General features: G+C 34.7%; 1 protein-coding gene across 1 annotated transcript; it reads left to right on the top strand.

Annotated features, from left to right (window-relative positions):
• Positions 1–3,308: 3,308 nt before the first annotated feature.
• LOC110106525 (protein OBERON 3) lies at positions 3,309–24,600 on the top strand. The gene is made up of 2 exons (XM_020836457.2): positions 3,309–5,367; positions 23,757–24,600. The coding sequence occupies exons 1-2, from the start codon at positions 3,525–3,527 to the stop codon at positions 24,317–24,319; spliced, it is 2,406 nt and encodes an 801-aa protein (XP_020692116.1). The 5' UTR covers positions 3,309–3,524; the 3' UTR covers positions 24,320–24,600.
• Positions 24,601–26,179: the final 1,579 nt, after the last annotated feature.

Raw genomic sequence — 26,179 nt, 5'->3', positions numbered from 1 at the left:
ATTTGATCAAATAAATATAAAAGATGATATTGGTCCAAATATACAAATTAAGAGCCACAAAATAATAATTTTTTATATATATAACAACAAAGGTGGATGAGATATTTTGCTAAACTTTTTAATGAAGAGTGTGAAAATAAGATTGACTATAGTGACCTTAGCACCCTAAATGAAAGTAAAGATTATTTCCCTTATCCACAACTTGCTATTCCATATTTTAAAGAGGAAAACAAAAGGTTGGGTTAGGACAAGCTTAATAAGATTTTGGTTATAATAAAATTTAAAAATCTTAAATTTTTTTAGGCAATTAAATATAAAAATTAATTTATTATTTATGAATTACACTCATTTGAAAATAAATTCAATTTTTTTTTAAATTCATCATAACTAAAATTTAATATATTATACCAACCCACCTAATATTTGTCAATTTCAATTGTTGCTCTCTTTAATAGTAGTGAGTGATAAGGATGACCCTAAACAAAATTATATAGGAATCAATAGATCATCAAACATAATTTGATCTGTCGTAAAACTCAATGCTTAATTGAATTTAAAATTTTCATAATCAATTAAATTTATGATCATCTAAACTCTTATTTGAACAAACTCATAGTCCAATTGATATACTACAGGAAAAAGTGAAAAACAATATTTTTCGGCGGCCATTTCCACCAAAAAATGATCAAAATCCACAGTTAATTAGTATTTCAGATAGATTTCCGACAAAAAAATTTTCACCAGTAAATCATGCATCAAAAAATTATTATCGACGTAAGAAAATCTACCAAAATATTTTCGATGGCTTTCCGGCCTGAAATTGCAACATGAAAATAGGAAATAAACAACAAAATAGATTTTTATTTTTTAAAACTCTTCTAATCATTTTCACGTCCGAAAACCCATTCCGGCCAGCTCGATTAATCTGCTGCCCTAGCTGAACTCGTACTAGACCGCGCCAGTTGATCGGCACAACCAAGCCCGCCCCCACCTCGCCGCCCTCAAAACAAAAAACATCAACTCGCTATTCCATGCAAGAACGATGTTAAATAGTCAAAATTTTAGATTAGTTTTATGCAACAAATTCAAGTATTCACGGGCGGTGTGGGACTAAAAAGAAAAGGGAGAAATAAAGCGGGCTGCGAGCTTCTGTGGGGAACTAAAATTTTAATTGATTAATTTAATAATTAGTTAATTAGTTACTTTAATAAATATTTAAATTAGTTAATTTAATTAATTATCCAAAAATTTGAAATTATGTCGGAAATCCGCCAAAAATCAATTGGAAAAATATTTCACCAAAAATCCCTTGGAAATTAATCAGAAAGTTGTCCGAAATCTGTCGGAAAATCCGCAAAAATATTATGAAGAAAAATTTTCACCGAAAATTCTATCAATAATTTTCATTTTTTCCTTCAGTGATAGTTAAACATTATCACTTGACTCCATATCTTCAAACATCATTACAAACTATATTCCTCCAACCACCATCATTTGACTACAAACATCCAATCACAGTCACCAACATTGGTACTCCAACTACTATGATCCTTCAATCACCTTATCCAAATACGATTCTGCAATCATCATCACATAACTATGATTCTCTAATCACCTTTGCCTGAATACAACCTTCAAATCATTTAACACTTTATTACACTCTTTTAACCATTATCGTCCGACGCCCATATAATTCATTACTTGACTATCAATAATGTTGACACTCGCCATCTTCTATAAAATTGATACACGCTTTCAAAATAATTATGACTCCCAACATTATACCAACTATTATAATAGACTTCTTTGTCTTAAGTTCCTTTGCACAAAGGAGAACATTCCACATGCCATGGGGAACTTCCAACTTCCATGATAAAAAAGAAGGATATCATTTGTAATCGATGACAAACAAGAGCATAATTTTGTAAATTAGGCTAGGCCCTATAATTTTCATTTTTTCATATAAAAATTTTGGTACCACTTATATATCTTTTTATTTGCATGTTCATGTATGAAATCATCTAAGATATTAAACTCTTAATTTTGTAAATCGGTGTGGGCCCTATATTTTTTAATTCATTATGTACTTGTGGCATATAATTTATAATGTATTGTTCAGCATTTAAAAAAAAATTATATATTAGGAGCTTCAGCTTCCAACTAAAATATTTTAGATTTCTTTTTAAAAAAAAACTATATAATAAATTTATAATTAAATTAACTCAAAATCTAAATATAAATCCCCATCCATAACTGGCAAATTATTACATCCGGTCACCGGATCAAGAAAATAGGTCCGGACATCCACTAAAAAGTTGTCACGTGAATCTCGTTTCGACTGTGCACTTTGACTGGGCTTTACCTGAGCTTTTGACGAGCTTGATTTAAAATTCCGCGGACACGTACATTTCACGCGTCAAATTTTTAAAAGATATCCAGACCTATTTCTAAATCCAGTGACCGGACATAATAATTTGCCTCCATAACTAGTGGGTGGTGCGCTACATTGCCCGGTGAAATTTACGAACACTGCACCGATTCCAACTTCACAAAAAACACCGACTGACCATAAGACCCAGACGAAAAATTCGTGAATGCGCACAAGTAATATCTTATAAGCAGTTGGCGATCTCATCGAGCACGTCATCGATAGCTTATCACCTAATTACACATGTTACAAGCGTAGCCTATCCATAAGGCGCAGCTGCATCTCATTACTTCTTCCCCTTTGATCTACTGTTACGCGGACGGATTGTTGCCCTTTGACCCACTCCACTTCGGTCAACAATTCAAACACCCAGCGCTCGTTCGTTCTAATGGCATACTCCCGTAAATTTCTGTTGTTGCCGCGTTGTTGTCCGTATTCGGGACAACTGCCTCGCTAAGAGGCGGCTAATATTGTCTAGAGATTAATTAGAATGAATAACGCTGTATTCATTTTTTTTTTTTTTAGAACGGATATCCACATGCTGTCACCTCCGAAAGGAAGCTTGGCGGCGCGTGACTAATCCTCGATTAACTAAGAAAAGACACTCATCATAGAAACCTCCTGACCATACTTGATTGGACTTCACTTAAGAGGATCTGTCGCTCGAGGGGAATCAAGCACGAATTGGAGAGTTTCCAATCAAATTTGCCTACCAACCGAGCTAAGCATCGACGGACAATTCTTCTAATTTTAAATGAGAGCTTAATTTAGTTTTTCAAACTACACTGAACGGCAATTTTAGGTAATTTCGACAACTTTCATGGGCTTAATGGAAATAAGAGTTCAGATTATACCGCGAATCATTGTAACAGGATTTCCCAAATTTAGAAGAAGCCCTCTCATTATTTTCGAAGGAAATCCACAATGGAAAGTCCACGCTACTACCGCGTAATGCTGTGAGTAGCTCAAGCAGAAGGAAAAAGTCGCCCACTTGGACGAAGGCCAGGGGCTGAGAAGCTCGAAGACAGTGCCCGAGATCCAAACACTACAAGAAAACCTTCAATTTTGCGTCTTTTTGGCTTCTCAGTCTCCGGCCATGGCTGTGATCTCTGACAACGGTTCACCGCCCAACGCTGCGCGCCCCCAGTCCGACACCGCTCAATCCGACCCCCGATCGATCGATCTGCAAAACGTTAATCCAAAGTCAAATACTCCCGACAAGTCGCCGGCGATCTCAGGCGGAGAGCTAACTCTCAGCTATCTTTGTGAAAATCCCAAGCTTGGTATCCCCGAGAGGGAGTCTGCCGCAGTCGCCACCACATCTGCTGCTGCTGGATGCAGTGATCTCATTCTTTCGCTGGAGAAGTCGCGAGCGAAGGGTAAAGAGATTGCCAGCTCCACCGTTGGCGGCGGCGCAGATGAGGAAAGATGGGTTGAGAGGGATTTTCTCCAGTTGAGGGGTCTCATCGGAAGCAAGCGGGAGGGAGCAGAGCCCGTTAAGGTTGACGGACACGAGAAGAAGGTAAAGATTGAACCCCTAAACCTAACCCTAGCCCCTCCAGGTCTCTCTCTTTCGCTTAATTCGTCCAATCCCTTGCCGAATGCTCTCCCTCCGATACCTGTCGGCCCTGACTCAGTCGCCGCCACCGCCACCCCTGCTATTAATTCCATATCCCAAGCAAGGACTCTTAGCGGCAATACTCGGGCGACGAATTCGGAGGATTTCACCCCGTCTCTCTCGTATTCATGCTCTGTCCCGTTCTCTCACAACCCTAGCTGCTCCCTAACTCGCAACTCCACCGAGAATTATGATATCTCGAGGGATAACGATCAGATATGGTATTGTGGAGCTGGGGAAGGGACCAATGGCTCCGTTCATAGCCGATTCAGGCCAGTAGGTGATGGAAACAGCATCACTTTCTCGAACCACAGTGGTTTTGCTCACATGGGTGGAAGTAACAAAGACACCAATAGCAACACTAATAATGGTTTATATAAAGCTAGCAGCATTGCAGATGATATCTCCTTCTACCCAGCGGAACTTCCTGCTAGGCAGGGGAGAGTTCATGCTGCCACTGTAAGTGCCGAGAGTGGGAGAAGTGCCATGCTGACTAGGCCCGATAGGGTGCTTAAGGAGATTGTCTCAGATTCAGTTCCTGTTATGGCGCAGAGGTTGCAGGAATTACCGACCAACTCGGTAGAGGCAGTAAAAGAATATTTGAGGAATCTGATGGGTTCTCCCGAGAAGGAGGAGTTCAGTAGTCTCCAAAGGAAGCTAGACAGGAGGTCTGATCTCACCTCTGAGAACCTTATAAAATCTCACAGGGTGCAGCTTGAAATAATGGTTGCAATAAAAACGGGCGTCATCGGTTTTTTGTCTTTGAAGATTCGCATCCCAACTAGTGAATTAATGGAAATATTCCTATCGACGAGATGTAAAAATCTGAGCTGTAAGAGCTTGCTTCCTGTTGATGACTGCGATTGTAAGATATGCACAAACAACAAGGGCTTTTGTAGTGCTTGTATGTGCCCAATCTGCTTCAAATTTGATTGTGCCTTGAACACCTGCAGTTGGGTTGGATGCGACGTTTGCTCTCATTGGTGCCATGCGATTTGTGGGATTCAGAAGAATCTCATAAAGCCCGGACAAAGCTTGAAAGGAGGAGGCACAATGACAGAAATGCATTTCTATTGCCCTGGATGTGACCATGCTTCTGAAATGTTTGGCTTTGTCAAGGAAGTTTTCATGTGCTGTGCAAAGGGTTGGGGTCTTGAGACCCTGATGAAGGAACTGGACTGTGTTAGGATGATCTTCCGTGAAAGTAAGGATCTTGAAGGGAAAGAATTGGAAAGGAAGGTAGATGAGATGCTTAACATGCTAGGAAAGAAGCAAATTTCCACATTGGATGCATGCAATGGCATGCTGCACTTCTTCAAATGTAAGTGTTTTATCCAGTTTCCTTTGCAAATGCTGGTATCGCCCCTATTTTCATCTAACTTGCTATATAGTTCATGGATTTTCAAGGAAGGTATGATCTTACATAAATATGTATTTATCTGTTATCGTTCTTTTCTTTATAATTGTCATAATCTGTGTGGCTCTGCAATGTTGTTTTTAACTGTCCTCGTGATTTATGGCGTTTGTATGGGTTTCTTGATGTTAGTATTTATCTAGTTAAATTTTGAACTTGTAGGATCTTTTCATTATTTTCTATGTTAATATGTTATGATTTAATTTCAATTACTAAATTAAAATGTTTTAAGCATGTAGAACACTTAATTCTTACACACATGGAAGCTGTATTTATTATTACCGGATAACTTCCTGCAGTGACTAATGAAAAATTTATTATCATATACTTATTGCTTGGCAGGATCCTACAAAGTGTTATGATATGTTATTTAGGTGTTAACACAAGTTTCATGTAGGGTGTTTGATTTGTATTTGTATATTTGGTTCAATATTTTAAAAGAGAATAAGCATTTCCCTTTTGGCTTAATTAGCAGTGGTGTTGAATCGAGTTTGAGTTAGGCTCCTCTCAAACTTGAAATCGAAACTGAATGCTCAACTTGAACTTGAGTTGAAATCAAAATCATTTTTAGACAAATTGATTTGACTCAAAATGATTCATTTTTTAGTTGACTCGAAATGAGTTTTTAAGTAAATATATACATGAATTTAAATATAATACAATGAATTATACATATATTATGTTATATGCTATTAAATCCGAGCCGCCCCTTACATTTTGATCCCACAGCTAGGATAGGGATCCATGGTAGGCTCACCTGGATTGCGCCGATCTCCGCCGTCACTTGGCATTTTGATCCCACAGCTAGGATGGGGATTCGTGGGAGGCTCACCTGGATTGAGCCGATCTCCTTCAATATTTAGGTGGCTGGTTTAGGAAGGATTATATTAGAACAATTATGTGATTAATTATTTCCTTATTAAGATATCTTGTATAGATATATAAATAGGGACATATTTGAGCATTAAAATTAAGCATTTTCCCACTCCAATTCTTTGAATTTAACATGGTATCAGAGCCTAAAGAGATATAATATGTGAGTTCCACTATCGACCTTCATTGCCGTTCTCGTTCATAGACTAAAGAGAAGGAAGTGGAGAGGAGTAAGTGGCTTTCATTGCCGGCCTTCTCTTGTTACTGCTACTACTCTTATAACCAACACAACCTTCATTGCTGCCCTGCACCTTGCTGGCTTGATTAATATAGCCTCCATCGCTATCCTTGGCCACCAAAATGTCTGAAGCTAATTTTTCCCAATGCTCTATGGAGGATTATGTGGTGCACCAAGGAAGAAGAGATCTCCAAAATATGTAACCTTTTTATCGCTTAAACGGGAATAATTACTTGATGTAGTCTCAATTTATGAAGTTCTACTTGAAAGGGAAATGAAAGATAATCACCTCCTTGGGGTATTACCAAAAGAAAAAGATCATAATTTTTGGGCATGGAATGAAGCAGACTCCATGATCATGTAATGGTTGTGGAATTTCATGACATTCAGGCAAACCTTCTCAAAAGCTCAGAATGTTGCACAAATCTTCAAAATTAAAGTCAATGTGGGAAGCACAAAACAAGGAAGCAAGACCATGACTGAATATGTCACTCTCCTTCAAAGCTAGTGGCAAGAACTTGATCACTACAGATGCATAGAGACCAAGTGTCCAGAATATGCTACTATCCTGATAATTTTTATTGAGAAAGATAGATTGTATAACTTTCTTGTAGGATTAAATGCGGAATTTGATTAGGTAAGAGTTCAAATCCTTGGCAAATAGGTGACACCTTCATTAAATGAGATCACTTCTCTCATTCATGCTGAGGAAAGGCGATGAGGGATAATGCTGGAGCTAAAGGTAGTTAAAGGTTCAACAATTGTGTTAACCAAAGGGGCGATATGGAAGGAAAAATGTAAGGATTCCTCAAAATCTAAAGACAAATACTCCATTTGGTACAACTATTATAATAAATCAAGATACATAAAGGAGACATGATGAAAGATACATGGAAAGCCTCCAAGGAGTGGAATCAAAGAAGTGGATAAAAGGGCATATCAAAAGACAATACTATAATAAGTCAGCCCAACCCAAAAATACAGTCTAGCTTTAGAGAGCTCAATAAATAAGATATTGATAAAACAACTCATGGTATCTCTTAAAAAATCATCTGCATCTTCTCTTGCATTTTTAGGTAAGTTTTTTTTTATATTTATTGGATTAAGTGCCTATAGAAATCATTTAAATTGATTATGGATCATTAACTTAGGAGCCACATATTACATGGCATACTATACTACCCACTTTATCATCTATACTCCTTGCAAAAGTGATAAGAAAAGTATCACTGCTGATGGTTCTCTTACCATAGTAGCAGGTTAAAGAAACATACTCTTATCTCCCCCTTTCACTCTAAAAAATGTGTTCCACGTACCTCAATTATGTATAAACCTAATCTTCATACAAAAACTTATCAGTGACCATAATTATCAAGTCTTATTAAACCGTATTTGTTGCTTATTTTAAGACCAGGGATCGGGGAAAAAAATTGAACTTGCTAAGGAGAAAAATGAACTGTACTACCTCGAAGACCTAAACAAATCTAATATTTTCAATAATGGATATTCTATGTTATCCCTATTTGATAAAAAAATATACTATTTGGCTTCATCATTTTATATTAAGACATCTATCTTTTGATGTTTTAAGAAATATGTATATAAAACTTTTTTATAAGTTGTAAAAATAATATTTTCATTGTGAAACCTGTGAGTGGCCAAACATAAATGAGTTTCTTTTTCAAACAAACATGAGAGATGTAATACTCCATTTTATCTTATTCATAGTGATATTTGGGGGCCCTAAAAATTCCAATATCTCAGGCGCCTGATGGTTTGTATCATTCATTGATAACTGTACTCGAGTTTCTTGGATCTTTCTAAAAAATAAATCTAATGTTAGCACTATCCACCCCATTTTTTTTACCATGATCTAAAACCAAATTGGGATAAAAAAAAAATTTCATTCTAATAATGCTGAAGATTACTTTAAACAAACTTGATCCTCCTACTTTCAAAAAGAATGTATCATTCTTGAGTCTTCCTGCATTTACATACTACAACAAAATGAGGTTGCACAAAGGAAAAAATGGTCATCTTCTAACTATGATGCATCGACACACCTACTTATGAAGGTATGCAGTGTCAAACACGGACACTGGACACGGTTAGGACATGTATCAGACATGACTGAAATGTGTCCGATTAAAATAATTTTTAAATTTAAATGGGCATACATGTTCTAATATGTTTTTAATTATATTTAATTAAATAAAATGAGCCGAACCGCGCACATCTAGGTTATCCTGCATCCTTTCGTATTCAAAGTCTTCTTCATTTCAATGAGAAGGTAAAGATTGCCATCTTCTTAGTTTTCGCAAGCAAACGAGGCCGAAGGAGCTTGCGTCTTCATCGTCTTGTTTATATTCTAAAGGCAGATGAAGTTGAACCTTCAATTGAAGGTTGGTGTTCATCGTATTCTTCATTTCCGCATGCAGATGAGGAAGCTTGAGCATCGTACACTCGATTGAAGCTTGCTTGATAGTCATCTTCATCATTTTCGCAGGCGACTAGGGCATCTGGATCATTCGATTGTATTTGTATTGTCGAAAATAAGTTTTTGCGTATGCTCCATAAATTGGCTTAGAAGATATAGGATGTTCTTTATTTATTTGATCTTTTCAATTTCACACTCTTTTTTCTTATTTGGTGATTGTTATTGATTTATTCTAAGTGAATAGTGATTGATATCCTCAACCCTCTGCAATTAATGATCTAAGTTAGGAATAACATATGATTCCAAATGCAAGAAGTTCTTTTGAGTTCTGGGATTAAGGTTTACATAACCATTCAATTTGTTGTTCTTTATTATTATTATTATTATTTAAATTAATAGTATATTATTCGTTGTTGATTATTTATCCCTAACTTCACTATTGATTTTTATACATGATAGAATATGAGTTTTGCATGCCTATGATAGCAAACCGTTAAAAACTTCATCTTGTATTTTAGTTACTTTTGTTATCATCTTACATGCAGTATTCTATAGGATTTATGCATATCTAGTATAAGATCTCCACATAATCCTACTACATCAAGTTCAGTATTAAGACCATAGGTTGCATTTTATGGTCTCTCAATATGAAAATCCTATTTATTCCTTTTAATGGTAGTTAAAGCTTGATGTTGTACTAAATAATTTTTGCTTATATTTTTGTGGTTGTACTAGATATTTTATATTATAAACTAGATAAGTAATTATGATATTAATTTATTATGGATTTTCATTTCTAATATGATGTTATATTAATTTTTATACACTATTTAAAAATTATAATGTCATTTCCTCGCCGTATATGTGTCATATATTTTCAATGATAGCGCTTGTCCCGTGTAAATGTCATGTCCGTGTCGGTGCATCATAGCCTTCTAGCCTCCACCCGTGCACTTCTATTCCACCATAATGTACCTAAATCCTATTGGGGGAAGCCCTTCTAACTACCACATATCTCATAAATCGACTACCTTCAAATACCTTGGGGCTTAAAGCACCAATGGATATTCTATGCTCTTTTTACCCCGAATTTCAAACCTATAATAATCTTACACCCAAAATCTTTGGGTGCATTTCCTATGGTTACATTTATAGGCAAAATTGAGAAAAATTAGATCCAAGAACACTCAAATATATCTTTGTTGGATATTCATCTACCCAGATAGGTTATAAGTGTTATCATTCCTCTACCAAGAAAACTCTTATATATGTTGATGTTCCCTTTGATGAGCAAAAATCTCTTTCATCAAATCTCATCTTTAGGGGGAGACTAAAATTGAGGAAGAAGAGGAAAGTGAGCTTGCCTTTCTTGACCTTCTAGCTTCACCTCAAACCAATTCACCTAAGCCTAAAATCAAAGCCAGGGAAAGCAAGGACAAAGTTATTATGGATAACAGGAGGTTTGGGTAAGTGTATTCCAAGTGTACAAATCCAAACTATGCTCCAGAGCTGATCCAAGAATCTTAAATATCTCTTAAAATTGAGGTAAACACAAGTTTACCAAAAAAATCTCCCTTGTACCCCATGACCAACTTTGTATCATTCTACTCCATAACTTTTTTTATTACATTAAATGATATTCATATTCCTAATGATATTTTTGAGGCCTTATCTAATGAAAATTGGAAAGTGTCATGAAAGATGAAATGCAGGCACTGGAGAAGAACAGTACCTGGGAGATCATCAACTTATCAGTAGGAAAACAATAGTTGGTTGCAAATGTATTCTTTGTGAAATACAAAGCTGATGGTACATTAGAATGGTATAAAACAAGATTGGTGGCAAAAGAGTACACACACTTAGACGTACGATATTGACTACCTGGAAACTTTTGCACATGTGGCCAAAATTCTGTGAGAATCCTACTCCACTAGCAATTAATTGCAACTAGCATATGGAACAACTGGATATAAAAAATGCAATCCTACACGGGGACTTGGAGGAAGAAACATTTATGGAGATTTCACCATGATTCAAGGCGAAATGTGGGGGTGACAAAGTGTGTAGGTTAAAAAAGACTTTATATAAGCTAAAGCAATCACCAAGAGCTTGGTTTAGAAGATTCTCGAAAGTTATACTACTTAATGGTTATTGGTAGAGTCAAGAGGACAATATATTATTATTCAAGCACTCAGACTCAGGAGAAGACACAATTTTATTAGTTCATGTGGATGATATCATCTTGACTAGGAATGATGAAAAGGAGAAAATGATTCTAAGGAAATTTCTTGCCAAGGAATTTGAGATCAAAGATCTTGGTAGGCTAAAATATTTTCTTAGAATTGAAGTGGCCCAATCCAGCAGAGAATATTTCATTTCATAGCAAAAATATATTAATGTTCTTCTTAAAAAAATAGGTAAGTTAGCTTGTAAATTAGCACCAACATTAGTAGAACTAAATCTCAAATTGGGGGAAGTTAAATAAGATCTAATGTAGATAAAGGAAATTATGAGAGACTTGTGAGAAAATTGATCTACCTTTCCCACACTAGACCAAATATAGTGTTTGTTGTAAGCATGGTCAGCCATTCATACAAAAGCAAACTCACATGCAAGATGTAGAAAGAATACTACAATATCTTAAGGGGAACCCAGGTAAAGAAATTCTCTTCAGAAGAGGCTATGGAGTAACCCCAGAAGCATATAATGATGCAGATTATGCAGGATCACTAGTAGATAGTCGATCTACCTCAGGATATTGCACATTCTTTGGAAAAAACCTTGTTACATGAAGTAAGAAATATAATGTGGTGGCAAGGTCTAGTACAGAATCCGAATACAGAACTATGACCTTGGGAATATATGAGTTACTATAAATCAAGATGATTCTAGAACTAAGGATCAAGTAGGAAGGACCCATAAAGCTACACTGTGACAGCAAATCAACAATCAACATAGGCCACAATCCGATTCAACATGACAGAACCAAGCACATAGAAGTGAGCATACATTTCATAATGGAGAAATTTGATGGTGGTTTTATATGTATCTATCATGTCTCATCAAAAGATCAGTTTGCAAATATTCATACTTAGGGACTTGATAACTCTACCTGTCTTAGATTGAATACCAAGGTGGGAATGACAGATCTGTATTCCCCAGCTTGAGGGGGAGTGTTAAATTCCAGCCATCCCTTAGTATTTTGATCCCGCGGCTAGGATAGGGAACCATGGGAGGCTCACCTGGATTGTGCCTATTTCTGCCGTCCCTTGACATTTTTATCCCACAACTAGGATGGGGATTCGTGGGAGGCTCACCTAGATTGCACTGATCTCCTTCCATATTTTGGTGACTGATATAGGAAGGATTATATTAGAGCAATTATGCATGATTTTGTAATTAATTGTTTCTTTATTAAGAGATAATGTAGATCTATTAATAGGGACAGATTTGAGCAATAAAATTAAGCATTTTCCCTCTCCAATTCTTTAAATTTAACAAATACATTATTTATTTTATATAAATACATATTTTATGTCAACTCAAATTATATTTGAGTGAGTAAGAGTGAACTGGAAGTTTGAGTTGAAATTAATTTTTAGTTTGGTGCAGAGTTCTAAATTGACTTGATATTGAATTGAGTCAAATTTCAAATGATTTTTGAGCAAATTTGGAGTTTCTAGCCTTTTAAACAATTTTAGATTTGATGTTGTAGATGGAGCCTTGCTTGTTTTCACCACGGTTGAAAAGTTATCATGCTACATAATTACTTTAATACCTTATTAATGCAGTCAAATTGCGCTGCATTACTTTTCTGAAGATGAATTTAATTTTGGTGTAGTTTGCTATTACAGGGCATGTTAATGTGCCTACTAATTAGTAATTTATTCCTGTAATTTAGATTACGAACTGTTAGCAGTGAATAAAAAGGAGAAGATAACATCAAGATGCATCATTGAGGACTGACAGGACAACTTCGAGATGTAGGAATATGGTCAACTATCATTATTTGCCAAATCTTATAGATGCTATCAATTAATTGGCACTGAAATGCTTTCCAAAAGATTAATTAAGGTCGTTGTCATGATAGGGCATGTTAATCTGTTCGTTAATTATCATTTATTTGTATGACTAATGTTGCGAATTATCATCAATGAATATGATGGATAAGGTGACATCAAGATTGTATTGTTGAGGAAGGACAAGTGACATAGATTAGAATGAGAGAAACCATAATCAGGAAAAAAGTCAACTTGATTTATCTCAAAAAAGTCCTCATGCAATCAGAAATGGAAAATGAAGCTCAAAATTATATTAAAACTATAACCAAATAATTTTGAAAATAAATCCTATTCTATTTATTGCCCTGCATCATTTAGGTAACCTCCAGTTGTGTGAATATGTTCAACTGTAAAGATGGACGTTTAAATAGGAAACTGATGGGAAGATTGAGAGAAAAGAAGCATAACCAGGAAAGGAATGTGAATATGGTCAATTGTTAATATTGAGGTTTAGTAGGGGACTGATGGGAAGACGGGCTAGACAACTTTTTAATGGAGTACTCTGGTTGGAGTCATTGAGAAGCACGAGCAGTGAATGCGGGAGGAAATAATTTGGGATTTTTTGTTATGCAAGATGTTTGGATCTATTTTTGAGTAGAAGGGAACAAAAAAAACTTGATTTTTATGGCAGAGTGTGATTGATAAGATGAATATAACCAGCAAGGACATTTGACTTTATTTATATAAATAAAGTGAGGTTTAGAGTTGTGGCTATAGGTTAAGATTTGCTAAACTAAGTTAACTCATTAAAATCAAATATAGCTCCAAGAAGAATACTATTATAGTGCACTTCTTATGTTCATGAGGCTACTTAACCATTTTAGATGATAGAGCTTTATATAACTCGTTCTATATCTATGATGCACTGACACGGACACGGGACACGGCATTTTTTAAAAATCTAGGACACGGGTGTGGCGTGGACACGGCATAATAATTTTTTAATATAATATATAAAAATTAAGATGACATTATATTAAAAATGACAAGTAATAATAGATCAATTTCATGATAACTTGTTTAGCTTATAACATAAAGATGTTTAGTACAAAATGTCTAGTACAACCACAAAAATATAAGGAAAAAATCATTTAGTACAACATGAAGGTCCAACTACTCAATAGAGGGAATGATAGAATTAAATTCAGGGTTGATCTTTGGCCTTCAATATCATCATCATTGAATATCATTGCTTCCAACTCTGGTTCATTTAGAGAATGATTTGTAACCTCCAATAATCCCATGTCATCAAGGCACTCGAACCCATCTCCAGCAACATCCCACATCTTATTATCATATGTCATATAAAGTGGGGTTTTCCTTGATAGAAGACGAAGATTTATATTCCTCCTAAATCATAATGAATATTATCTATTTGAATTACTATCCTTCAACATAGAAATTATAATTGATATGAAGTGAAATCAAAATATCTCAATAATAAGATAACATGAATACAACTATATACCGGTCTGTCGGGGGTCCAAGGGGGCGCTGCCCCCTGGCGGGTTCGACCTGCCAGGGTAAGAGTAGTTTTGAAGTTCTTCTTGTTTTTAAAGTTCGTAAGTTATTTGTATGGAAAGATATCGAGCGGTACCGAGCATGTACTGAGCGGTACCGAGCATGTACCTAGCGGTACCGAGCATGTACCTAGCGGTACCGAGCTTGTACCTAGCGGTACCGAGCATGTACTGAGTTGTACCGAGCAATACCTAGCGGTACTAAGCATGTACATTAGCTTTTTTTGGTAAGTTTCAAAAAACAACAATTAATATTTCAGGCGTCGAGAGTCAGGCGTCGATGCCATTTGTCAGTCACCGAGAGAGGAGATGAAAATACCTTCATTGCCAAAAAGAAATTAAATTGAGAATATTCGATGATTGGGTATTAAGTGCTGACGTTGGTTTGATGTTGCGGATAGGAAATAAGAAATTTAGTTTAAATCCCACAAAATACAAGAAATTATATTTAAAAAATTCATAAAATATTTAAGATACGCGTGTCGGACACGCATGTCCAATTTGCATTTAATATTTTTTAATCGGACACGTTTTCGGCGTGTCCGACACGTGTCGGAGGAGTGTCGGACAAGTGTCGTGTCGGACACGGTGTCGACACTGCACGCCTCTTTGAGGAGAAGTGTCGGTGCATCATAGTTCTATATGAACGGATTAGTGTACACTCCATGGGCTAGTTTGTAACTTATACAATATTGGTAAGGGTTATTTTTGAGCATGTGCCCATATATGTAAGCCCTGTAAGACTTTTAAACTTCAAGTCTCATGGGCTGGCTTAAGGTCTAGTCTGTCCCTTTTAATAGCTTTAATCCACTATGGAGGTTCTTTTTTTAATAAGCCAATCTTTGAAAAATATTGAAAGTAAAATGAGGTTATTAATATGTTTTTATCCCCTTTTTTTAGAAATATGCCTCATGAAGCTATGACTAGCATTGTAAATAGTTGTGTAATGATACCTTGATGTGGTTAACATCTTCAATCAATATTATTTTTATATCACTTTCATTGATTATGGAAATTTTTGTACAAAATATATAAAGTGAGTTACTTTGATATATGTTATTTGTAAGTGACAATTTCAATAATTGAGAGGTCCCTTCTAAAATAAAGAAAAAGTGTGATAGAATAAAATTTTAAAAGATAAGAGGCTTTGGTTAATGCAAAGTACATGATTTTCAATTTTAGTGAATATGGTTGATAATTCCTAGTAAATATTACTATAAGATGGAGAATGCCATAGTAGGTTTTTATGGGTTATATGCGTGGATTCAGTTTTTAAAGTTGAAGCTTAAAGAGCAATTTAAAAGAAGAATGATAGGAAATACTTGATTCCAAGTATTTCCTAATCACTTTAGCCAAAGATCTCACAGCAAACTGCTGTCCACAGCAGGAAATCAGCCAAAACAGTGGGAAAACGCGAGAAAAACGATAGAAACACGAAGTAAGAACTTATATTTTACTAGAAGATGAAAGGACAATAGCAAAGATACAAGGATCCTCTATTCGAGAGGAGGATCGCACTCTCCCAATCTCTAGGATTCAATCTAGAGCCCTAGCCACCAAAGAAGAACAAGAAAAACTTTCACAAAAATATCTCATAACCCTAATCCCCCCTTTTCTCCCCTACTTAATGCATACAATTCAAATCTAAAACAAAAGGACCTAATTACCCTTGCTTCCCCTCCTTTTGGCTCCAAGAAACAATTCAAACTTCAAGTGGACCCCACCCCTCTCCCTTCTTCTTGTGTCCGCCGGCCCTCCTGGCGTAGACGAACAAAGCCGGCCCAAGGGGCTGGGCCGGCTGGACCGGTCCTCCTTGGACCGGTCTAACAAAGAATTGCTAAAAGAGTATTAGGCAATAAGAAATTATCTTGAATTCTTTGACATATTTTATATAGCTACCATTTGATCCAATCATGCTATTTAGCACATTGTTTACATAGAAGTCATTAAGCCAGGTATAATGTAGTAGAAAGGACGTTGCAGAAATGAGAATGTTTGGTTGAATTTTCCATAAATAATGAAGGATAGAGAGGAATTATTATATTAGAGAGTGATATAGCACAAGATCTCAAATCAAGAATTGGGTCTTCGTGGAAGTTTAGATTGAATTAAACTGATTCATGATATTTAATTGCATTTTATTATTTAGGTTTATCTTTCAGATTTCTAGATTTATTCTATTTAATTAGGTTGAATTATCGTACAGATAATCATCGATTTGAATTGGAATTTATCTAGCAAATTTGAATCAAGATAGATAAGGCTAGTTTCTTTTAAGTTTAAATATATCCTTTTTTTATGAATTAGATACTAGCATTTGTAATCTATTATTATTGAATGAAATTTGAAAATATTCCCTAAATCTTTGTATTCTCTTCGCACTTCTTGAAACTCTCATTAAACCTGCTCTTCCTCTTGAATGGTATCAAATTAGGGCTTTTTCAAGTTTAGATTGAATCAAATTGATTCATGATATTTTATTATTTAGTTTTTTTTAACATTTTTTGAATTTATGTTATTTAATCATGCTTAATTATTCCTGTGGATAATCATAGATTTGAATTGGAGTTATCTAGTAGAAATTGAATCAATCTATAAATAAGGCTTACTTTCTTTTAAGTTTAAATGCAACCTTATTTTTTATGAATAGAATATCAAAGGGTATAACCAATTATCATTGAATGAAATATAAAATTATTCCATAAATCTTTCTAGACTCTCCTCTCTTCTCGAAACTCTTTTTCAACCTCTTTGCTCTCCCTTTGACATCAATTAGAATAAGAGCAACCCTTCCTATTTGTAATCTCGCCTTATGACCCAAATCATGACCCTCAAGTACTACCCCATATGCACACCTCATCCCGCTTGACTACAACTGCCCTTTTTGCTAGGCAATTTTCTTTGTGATCTCTTTTCTCGCCACTTTCATGTAGCTTGTATTAGTTGTCACTATACATGTCAATCTCATTTTTCCTACTCAATGTCTTCACATACGCATAGTATTACACCTACGAACCCTTGTGATATGGCTGCTTCTTTCTCTCTTCATTTGCAATATGCTGCATCAGCATCATTGCCTAGTGCCTACACTTGTTAGCTTTGTTGTGCTTGCACTTGAGTTCCCTCCACTATGGTGCTAAAACCCAAACCCTTTTGGAATCTTGTTAAATTCGCACCTCCACATTTATCATGAATGTTTTGTAGAAATTCATACTATCTCTTATGATTGCAAACTTTGTCTACACCCTTCGTTTGCATCTTCTATGCTACCATCTATGATGCACCGACACTTCTCCTCAAAGAGGCGTGCAGTGTCCGACACGACACTCGTCGTGTCGGATATGCCGAAAATGTGTCCGATTAAAAAAATATTAAAAACTAATTGGACACGCGCGTGTCGACACGCGTATCTTAAATATTTTATAAATTTTTTTAAAATATAATTTCTTATGTTTGGCGAGATTTAAACGAATTTTTTTATTTCCTATTCACAACACCAAATCAACGTCTGCATTTAATACTCATTCATCGAATATTCACATTTTCATTTCTCTTTGGCAGTGAAGGTATTTTCATCTCCTCTCTTTTTGTACAATTACAAATCTTTCTCTTGTTGAATCAGAGTTGAAAACAGTGATATTCAATGATGATGATATTGAAGGCCAAAAACAAACCTTGGGAACTTGTAATTTTTTGAATGACTATTATTGCATTATTCTCTACTTTGTGAGCAATTTATAATTAATATAGGAAAACCATCATTACATATAATTCTAGTGGTCCTATAGGTATCATATTTATATTTGACAATCATATATCATATTATTTATGCATCATGTAGCGTTCTTGTAAACAATTGAAAAAGAAGTTAGATGCCTTAGCAAAGCAAATTAATATATAATTTAAAGTATTTAAAACTGCTCAACACAACTAAACTAATTTTTGTGATGTCACTAAACTGAAGGGATATTACTTAGGTCTCATGATAAATGTTAAAACATTGATGAGAATGAAAACATTGAATAGGCACGAGAAAGGAAGCTCAGCATGAGACACATTTTGTAATACCACCCCTAGTCTGCGTATTTCTATATCAAATTTCACTTACACGTCCATTCCTAGGTTTACTTTATTTGACCACCTAGATGAGTCAATGAATTTTTTTACCTTCCAAATTTTCCTTATGATACACTTACAGGCGATCCTGGTCAATTCCGAACACAATGAAAATAAAAGAATTTGCAGATACTTTCCCAAGGAAACAGGCCATCTTCCTTATAAGATTCTGACAACTAACATTGCATATTGTGATCATGATCACATCAAAATAGGATTGATGATTATTATGATACTTGCAGAAGGATAAAATTGGTTATTTTTTTTTATGATAGATATGATCCTAATGCTTTTTCTGATTAGATATAACAAAAATTTAGGATTTTTTTAAGTTGATGAAAATAGTTGATCATATGAGAGTTATTTTTGCTAATGCTAAATATGATTTAAAATTGCATAACTAGATACATGCCTCAAGGTGTTCCTTAGTACAATTTAGAAAAAAAAAAGGCTATGTAGTGTCCAATGTCTTACACTTGCCAAATGAAACATATGCCACGGTGAGGGTGAGACATGCCTCGGTGCAATTTTGAAGGAATGTAGGCCTTAAAAAGTAGGGTTTATGTTATTTTTTTAATTTCTAATTTATATATACATAAAATTTAACTTATTTACTATACTTAAACGAAACCAAACTTGAAAAGAACCATGCTGCCTCAAACTTGCAATTACACACTACAGGATCCTCATGTCTGCACCCAATCTAGCTGTGTTGCCGACTTTGCTTCACCATTACTTCTTCTCCAATGCCTCTCCTCTTGTTGTCGATTACTCCTCTCATTTTTTTCTTGCCATGGTTGAAGATGAGGGAGGAGAGAAAGTAATTAACTAAAATGATGCTTCTGTGAAGACCCTTAGAGTGGAGGAGAATTTTAAATTGATAAATTATTATCTTAGATTATTTGTTTATGTTGAATAGGGAGTGGGTAGTCTTTTTATTTAGTGTTGCTTGTAGCCTTGTATGGCTTTTAAAGGTCTTAACTTTTTCTTTTTATGATCTTCCCTTGTGGTTAGTATGTTACTTATTTTTTTGTAGTTTTCATTGATTTTATTGTTTAATGAGGTTTACACCTCAAAATGCCTTAAGGCTTATGCCTAGCAATCTGGGTTTTTTTTGTCACTTTAAATGAGCATTCATTTTGGCAACCAAAGATTACTTTCTTGGTTTTTTATTTATTTATTTTTATTTCTGCCCATAGGCGGATCCTATTAAAGTTAATGCAAGCATAGACCACTCTCAACCTAAATTAATAAGTGATGTGTTAGTTTCTAGGGCTTAGCATTTTTTCCTCATAATTATGAATTTTAGAACCATTATGTCTCCATTGATTGATGTATTTGAACAAGCCAAGTTTTAGTTCCTCCCTCCATGCAAAAAACATCTAACAGTATGAAGGAAATTGATAACAACCCCAATTCTTTGACTGCCGACTTTTCAAAGGTTTTTGAGGTATCATTTGATGCGTTAGGTATTGGCATTGGAAGTGTCACAAGCCAAGGACATCATTTAGTTTAGTGAAAAATTAATTGCTGCAAAACAAAATACATGACCTGTGATTGTAAATTTTATGCTTAGTTCAAATACTTAGGCACTGTCATTATCTCTTACTAGTAGAGTTTGTATTGAATTTTAATCAATAATCCATAAATATTTGCAATCTCGATGTAAATTGAATTCTAGATAATGCTAAGTGGGCTGCATATTTTCAGGAGTTAACTTTTTCGGTTTGTCATCAACGAAGTGTTGATTACAAGGCAATTGATTCTTATGTACTTATTATTGACTCTTAATTCTACCATGGCGTATGGATTTGATAAATTAAAGAATGTTTATATTTTTTTTGTCCTAATTTTTATTCTATATTTTATCCTGCTAAAGACACTACAACTCTATATTTGAATTTTGAGTTACTGATGAATACTTTTTTTAAGTTTTTTTAGTTTTTGTGTCCTGGAACTTCATTTCATGTCTTCCATTTAAGTAGGAATTTCCTGGTGATTTGTTGGACACCTTGGATGAGCTAAGTCTATCACATTTCTATGGTCTTCCTTTTAACATGATGTTAATCAAGTTATTTTTCAGTGTCACACCTGTGCTTTTTATTATGTACATTCGATTGAAAAGCCTTTTCAACATGCTCCGTGGAATGATTTTGTTAGGGAATATTAGGAATTCTTAAGTAAAACCTAACTATCTGATGAAAACAGCGAGAAATCTCCAAAAATCCAACGAAAAATCAGAGAAAAACAGGAATTTTATTGCATGAATACAAACTAACGGAAGAAAATAGCAAGATACAATTGATCCTCTATTCGAGAGGACTTTCTATCTCTCCCAAATCTCTAGATTCTGCTAGAGCCCAAAAACCTAAACCTAAGATCTTATATTTCAGCCAAATTCAAGATGTCCTAATCCTAGGAATACAAACTATTTAATGCATACAATCCAAAAGGAATATCTAAACAGTCCTTACATTCAAATTGCCCTCCTAACTCCCTCAAAAAATCCTTCTTAAATAGCTCCCTTGGACCCGGGCGTGCATTCAATGCTTACAGGAGAGGCGGAACTTTCGCCTCTTTTCCGCCTGGGTCGGTCCCGTGTAGACCGGCTGGACCGGTCCAATAGACCGGTCTAACAGATTTCATCATGAATTTTGTTATTGGACTATCCATAACTTCATATGAACATGATTCTCTTTTTTTAATGGTAGACTAATTCTCTAAGATGACACATTTCATCCCTTTCTCTAAAACTGCATCAAGTCCATATTGCTAGGTTATTTTTCAAAGAATGTTAGATTATGTCGATTAGTTTGTTTTTAAGTTTATAAATGTAATGTATGTTTTATCAGACATTTTGGTGAACTTTATGGTAGATATTTGGTATTATTTTGAAAATTTTTCTGCATTCACTCTATAGACTAATGGCCAAAATGAAGTAGACAATATAATCATACGAAATTTATTTTGTTGTTTGATTGGTGATTGTTTAGGTACGTAGGATTTAATGTTTGCTATCATAAAATTTTCCTAGAATATTTTTTGTGCATTGCACTAGTAAGAAATTTTCTTTCGAAATTTTTAATGGTATGCAATATAGAAAATTAGTAGATCTTCTGTCATTATTTTAGCACGCATTGTATTTTCAATATGATGCATTTTTTGCTAAGCATATGTAAAAACTTCATGATAATACAAAGTTACAAATTACTAAGCCAAATGAGAAATAGAAAATAGTTGCTGCACTTTATAGAGGAAAGAAGTAATTTAATGAAGTTGATTTTGTTTTTGTTTAAATTCAATTACAACTCTTTCCCCCTATATACATTGACATGCTCCACTCAAGATTTTCTTGCCTCTGTAAAATTATTAGGAAATTGGGTCTAAATATGTATTTTATTGATTTACCTTAAGAATTTAATTTGAGTCTTAAGATTGAATATTTAATAATATATTTGGGGATTTTTTAGCCTCTTGTTCCTATAGTTATGTTGTAGCACCTATACTTCCACCTATCATAACTACACCAACTTCCAAAGTGGATTAGATTGTTACTTATGAAATTATTATAGCTCCTTCAATAGTGCACGATATCTAATATGTTTGATGAATCAACCTTCTATTAAAGACTTTTGGATAACACAAGATTAGTTGATCATGCAACATCTACTTGACCAATACTGTATATTTGACTCTTTGGAGGTTAGTTCTTTTAAGTTTTAGTCCCATAGGAATTGATACAACACAAGAGTCTAAATAAGTAATATAGCTTAGTCCAAATTTTTATATTGAGCCCAATTATTTCATGATATTTAAATTTATTTTATTATTTAGGTTTATATTACGATTTTGGATTTATTCTATCTGGTAAAATTGAATTATTCTATGGATAATCATGGTAGATTTGAATTGGAGTTACCTTGTAGGCTTCTAGTTAATTTAAATAAGATAAGAGTTTCTTTGGATTTATTCTATCTAGTAAAATTGAATTATTTGATAATCATAATAGATTTGAATTGAAGTTATCTTGTAAGATTTGAGTTAATTTAAATAAGATGATTTTATTTAAGTTTAAACATTTTCCTATTTCCATAAAATGGAACTATTTATCAGTGAATGAAATCTGAAATTATTTTTTAAATCTTTCTATTTTCTCCTCTCTTCTCGAAACTCTTTCAGCTCTTTTTTGTTAAGAGTAAACAAATCAAAACAAACAAAATAAAAACAATGGAGAAAGGATGCCATAATTCATGTGGAATATAAAAAAATGTGAAAAATATCACAAAGCCACACTACACCAAAAAAATTACTATTAAATGTGTAAAAATTATACAGATCTTCCGCTTACTTTTTTTGCAGCCTTCGCACTCTTTTATAGACTAGAGCATAGCCATCATTTAGTTACAATTCAAGCAATGCTTGAAAAAAAAAAAGACTTGGTGGATCCGCAGCACCTTGAGGCTCGGTTCTCTAACTCTGCAGGTCTTGTGTGCCCTTGTGTTGCAAAAAATAAATAAATTTGAGGGATAAGCCCTCAAACCTTAAGCAGGTGGTGCATCCCCTTGCGACATCCCAGATAGCTCCTCGTTGAGCTCAACCAATGGAATTTAGATCATAGTCAACAGTTCAACTCGATTGCTCGACACCATCAGATTTTAGGCAGAAGAGCATTTTTCTCTCTCTCTCTCTCATTGTGACCATTTATCCAAGACGAGATAGTGGATGTAGGTGGAAGGAAGAAGGTAGACTTATAAGTTTACTAGATAGGGTTATTGTGAAAGGATAAGGAAATGAGTAGATCAAAGGAACCTGGCAAAAAGTTCTGTATATTAAAATACTTGTTTAAATAGAGTAACAATGCTAATTAGCATTCAACATTAATGATTGGAGGAGGATGATTCTTAAATTCATAACTAAATAATAAGGATAATATTAGTAATGATAACAATGTCTCTAATTAAAAAAAAAAAACAAATTCTGTCTTCTATAGTTTTACTACACAATCATCATTTAACATACCAAAAAATGCATGTCTTTTTTATGCTTTTCAGATGGCGTTTCGGATCTTTCTGTCACTGGAAGTTCTTCTAAGAATAAGTTTGCAGCTCAAACGAGCCAACAGGAAAATATACTCCCCCTTCCACCAGTGGCGGCCATCACTCCACCGAAATCAACCTTCACTTTAAACTCAAGTTCTTCCATTTTTGACCATGTGGATGTCTTGAAAACTGATCCAACCCCCCCAAAACCCCTTTCCATTGAACCAAAACTAGTCCTTCCTAAAGATGATGGTTTCCAGAGTCTCGACACAATCGTTCGCTTCAAAGACGCCGAGGCTAAGCTGTTCCAAAGACTATCTGATGAAGCTCGAAAGGAAATGGAAAGTTACCGTCAGATAGTCTGTGCCAAAGCAGAGAAACTGGAAGAGGAATATGCCACCAAGCTTGCAAAACTCTGCCTGCAGGAAACCGAGGAACGTCGCAGGAAGAAGCTTGAGGAGCTCAAGTTCCTTGAGAACTCGCACTGTGATTACCAGAAAATGAAGATAAGGATGCAATCAGAGATAGCTAGCTTGCTGGAAAGAATGGAGGCAACAAGGAAGCAATGGGTATGAAGGTTTTTATATGTTCTGTGAAAGTACTTAGCTGGATAATTTGCTAGTTATGATTTCTAAGCTTGAAATGCTGTACTCTAAACACCTTCCTGTGCGCATTTATGTTGTCCTCTGACACTTTTCAAACAAATTCCTACTAGCTAGCACTAATTGTTCTTAATGTAGCAGGTAGACTACCAAGATTGTCAATTGACTGCATTGATACTGGTGATGTATAATTACATTCTATGTCCTTGAAAGCAATCATCGCAACCCAGCTAGCGGGATTTGTCGTGTGTTTACTACTGCCTGATGTATTGTTATATTATTGTTGATTGATGATATAACATATAGGGTACTTTTTTTGGGGGGAAGTTATGGGGGTGCTTTAAATTCTTTTTTAGGATATATGATTTGACTTGAAAAGTATTGTGCGTGATTGAGATTTCGTTTGGGACAGTTTTTGTACTGTTTTTTAAAATAGCTTTTTAGTACAAAAATTTTAATTTCAAGAAATTTTTGCACAAGAAAGTCATTTTAGAAAGGAAGAAGAAAGCCGTCCCAAACGAAGCCTGAGTATTGATTCGAGCATGCTTATACCACCACGTGGTGGAGGCCTAATTTTTGTTTTATAACATTTGCGCCTGCGTTGTTATGCATGAATGTATGTGTGAATATGCATGCACTTACAAATACTGTATATGCAAATGTTGTATGCCTGCTTCCACTTGTATGTTATGTGCCTTGGCAAAATTTCATACGCCATATTTGCAAATTGAATATTTAGCTTTCGTTTGGGATGACTTTCTTACTGCTTCTTAAACTAGTTTTTTTAAAAAAAATTAAATTTTTTGTATTAAAAAATTATTTAAAAAAACAGTAAAAAAAGTCATCTCAAATGTAACTTTAATGTTTGTTTGGGGTGATTAAAGTTATCCGTAAAAATAAGTTTATGATTGTTGTAATAAAAAATTTTAAAATTATGAGTATTATTATTATTATTTTTTTTTGTTTTGAAAAACTCATATGTTAGTTTTGTTGTAGCTATTGCATTTTAAATAGATTTAGTTGTAAAAGTTATTTCTCATATATAAAATTTTGGAAAGTTGCAACAAGTTTTTATCAAATATAATTCAAATAATCTTCTAGAAAATTATACTATACTATTGAGAAAAGTTGATCCGAATGGGCATAGTTTGTGTTCTAGCAAATGTTCTGTGGAGATAATTTTGCCTTTGGTTTCTTTTCGTAGTGGTAAAAATATCCAATATCATTTTATCCTCATCTCACACTGCTTCATAAATTATGCTCGTCAGCTGTCGGTGACCACAGATTTGATGTTTTCTAAGAGGAATGAACTTCGATTAGAATGTGGAGAACATTTGTATTTCCTGATTTATTTATTTGGGTGGAAATCTGATAGCCGAGGCTCAATAAACTATTATTGGAGAAACAGATATCAGATGGGTGGGAAGAACTCTGGCTCCAGCAGACAGAACCTGGAGCACCAAAATTTAAACACAAATGGACCTCAGGTAAATAAGCTATGGGAGAAGAGCAAAATAACCCAAAGGTAATATAAAAATGAAAAAAAAAAAAAAAAAACATAGTGATTCAGAGAATTTGAAGATGCGGAACACACGGGAGAATAGTATCGGTTTTTGATAAAAGGAGAAAATTACAAGCAAGAATAGTCAACAAACAAGAGAGATTCTTCTATGCGGACGCCGAATGCAGTTTATCATTTAGAGACCAACCAGAATGCGCCACGTTAGCGGTACTGAGCTCAGTACCAAGCCATGGTTCCGAGTGGTACCGAGCAGGGGGCGATGTGGGGCATTCTAGTTCGTTTCCGGACGGCGTTCAAGCAAGGCTTGAATT

The sequence above is a fragment of the Dendrobium catenatum genome, unplaced genomic scaffold (assembly GCF_001605985.2).
Source record: "Dendrobium catenatum unplaced genomic scaffold, ASM160598v2 fragScaff_scaffold_1284, whole genome shotgun sequence".
Classification (NCBI taxonomy): Eukaryota; Viridiplantae; Streptophyta; class Magnoliopsida; order Asparagales; family Orchidaceae; genus Dendrobium; species Dendrobium catenatum.
This window is presented reverse-complemented; position numbering and strand designations above follow the sequence as displayed.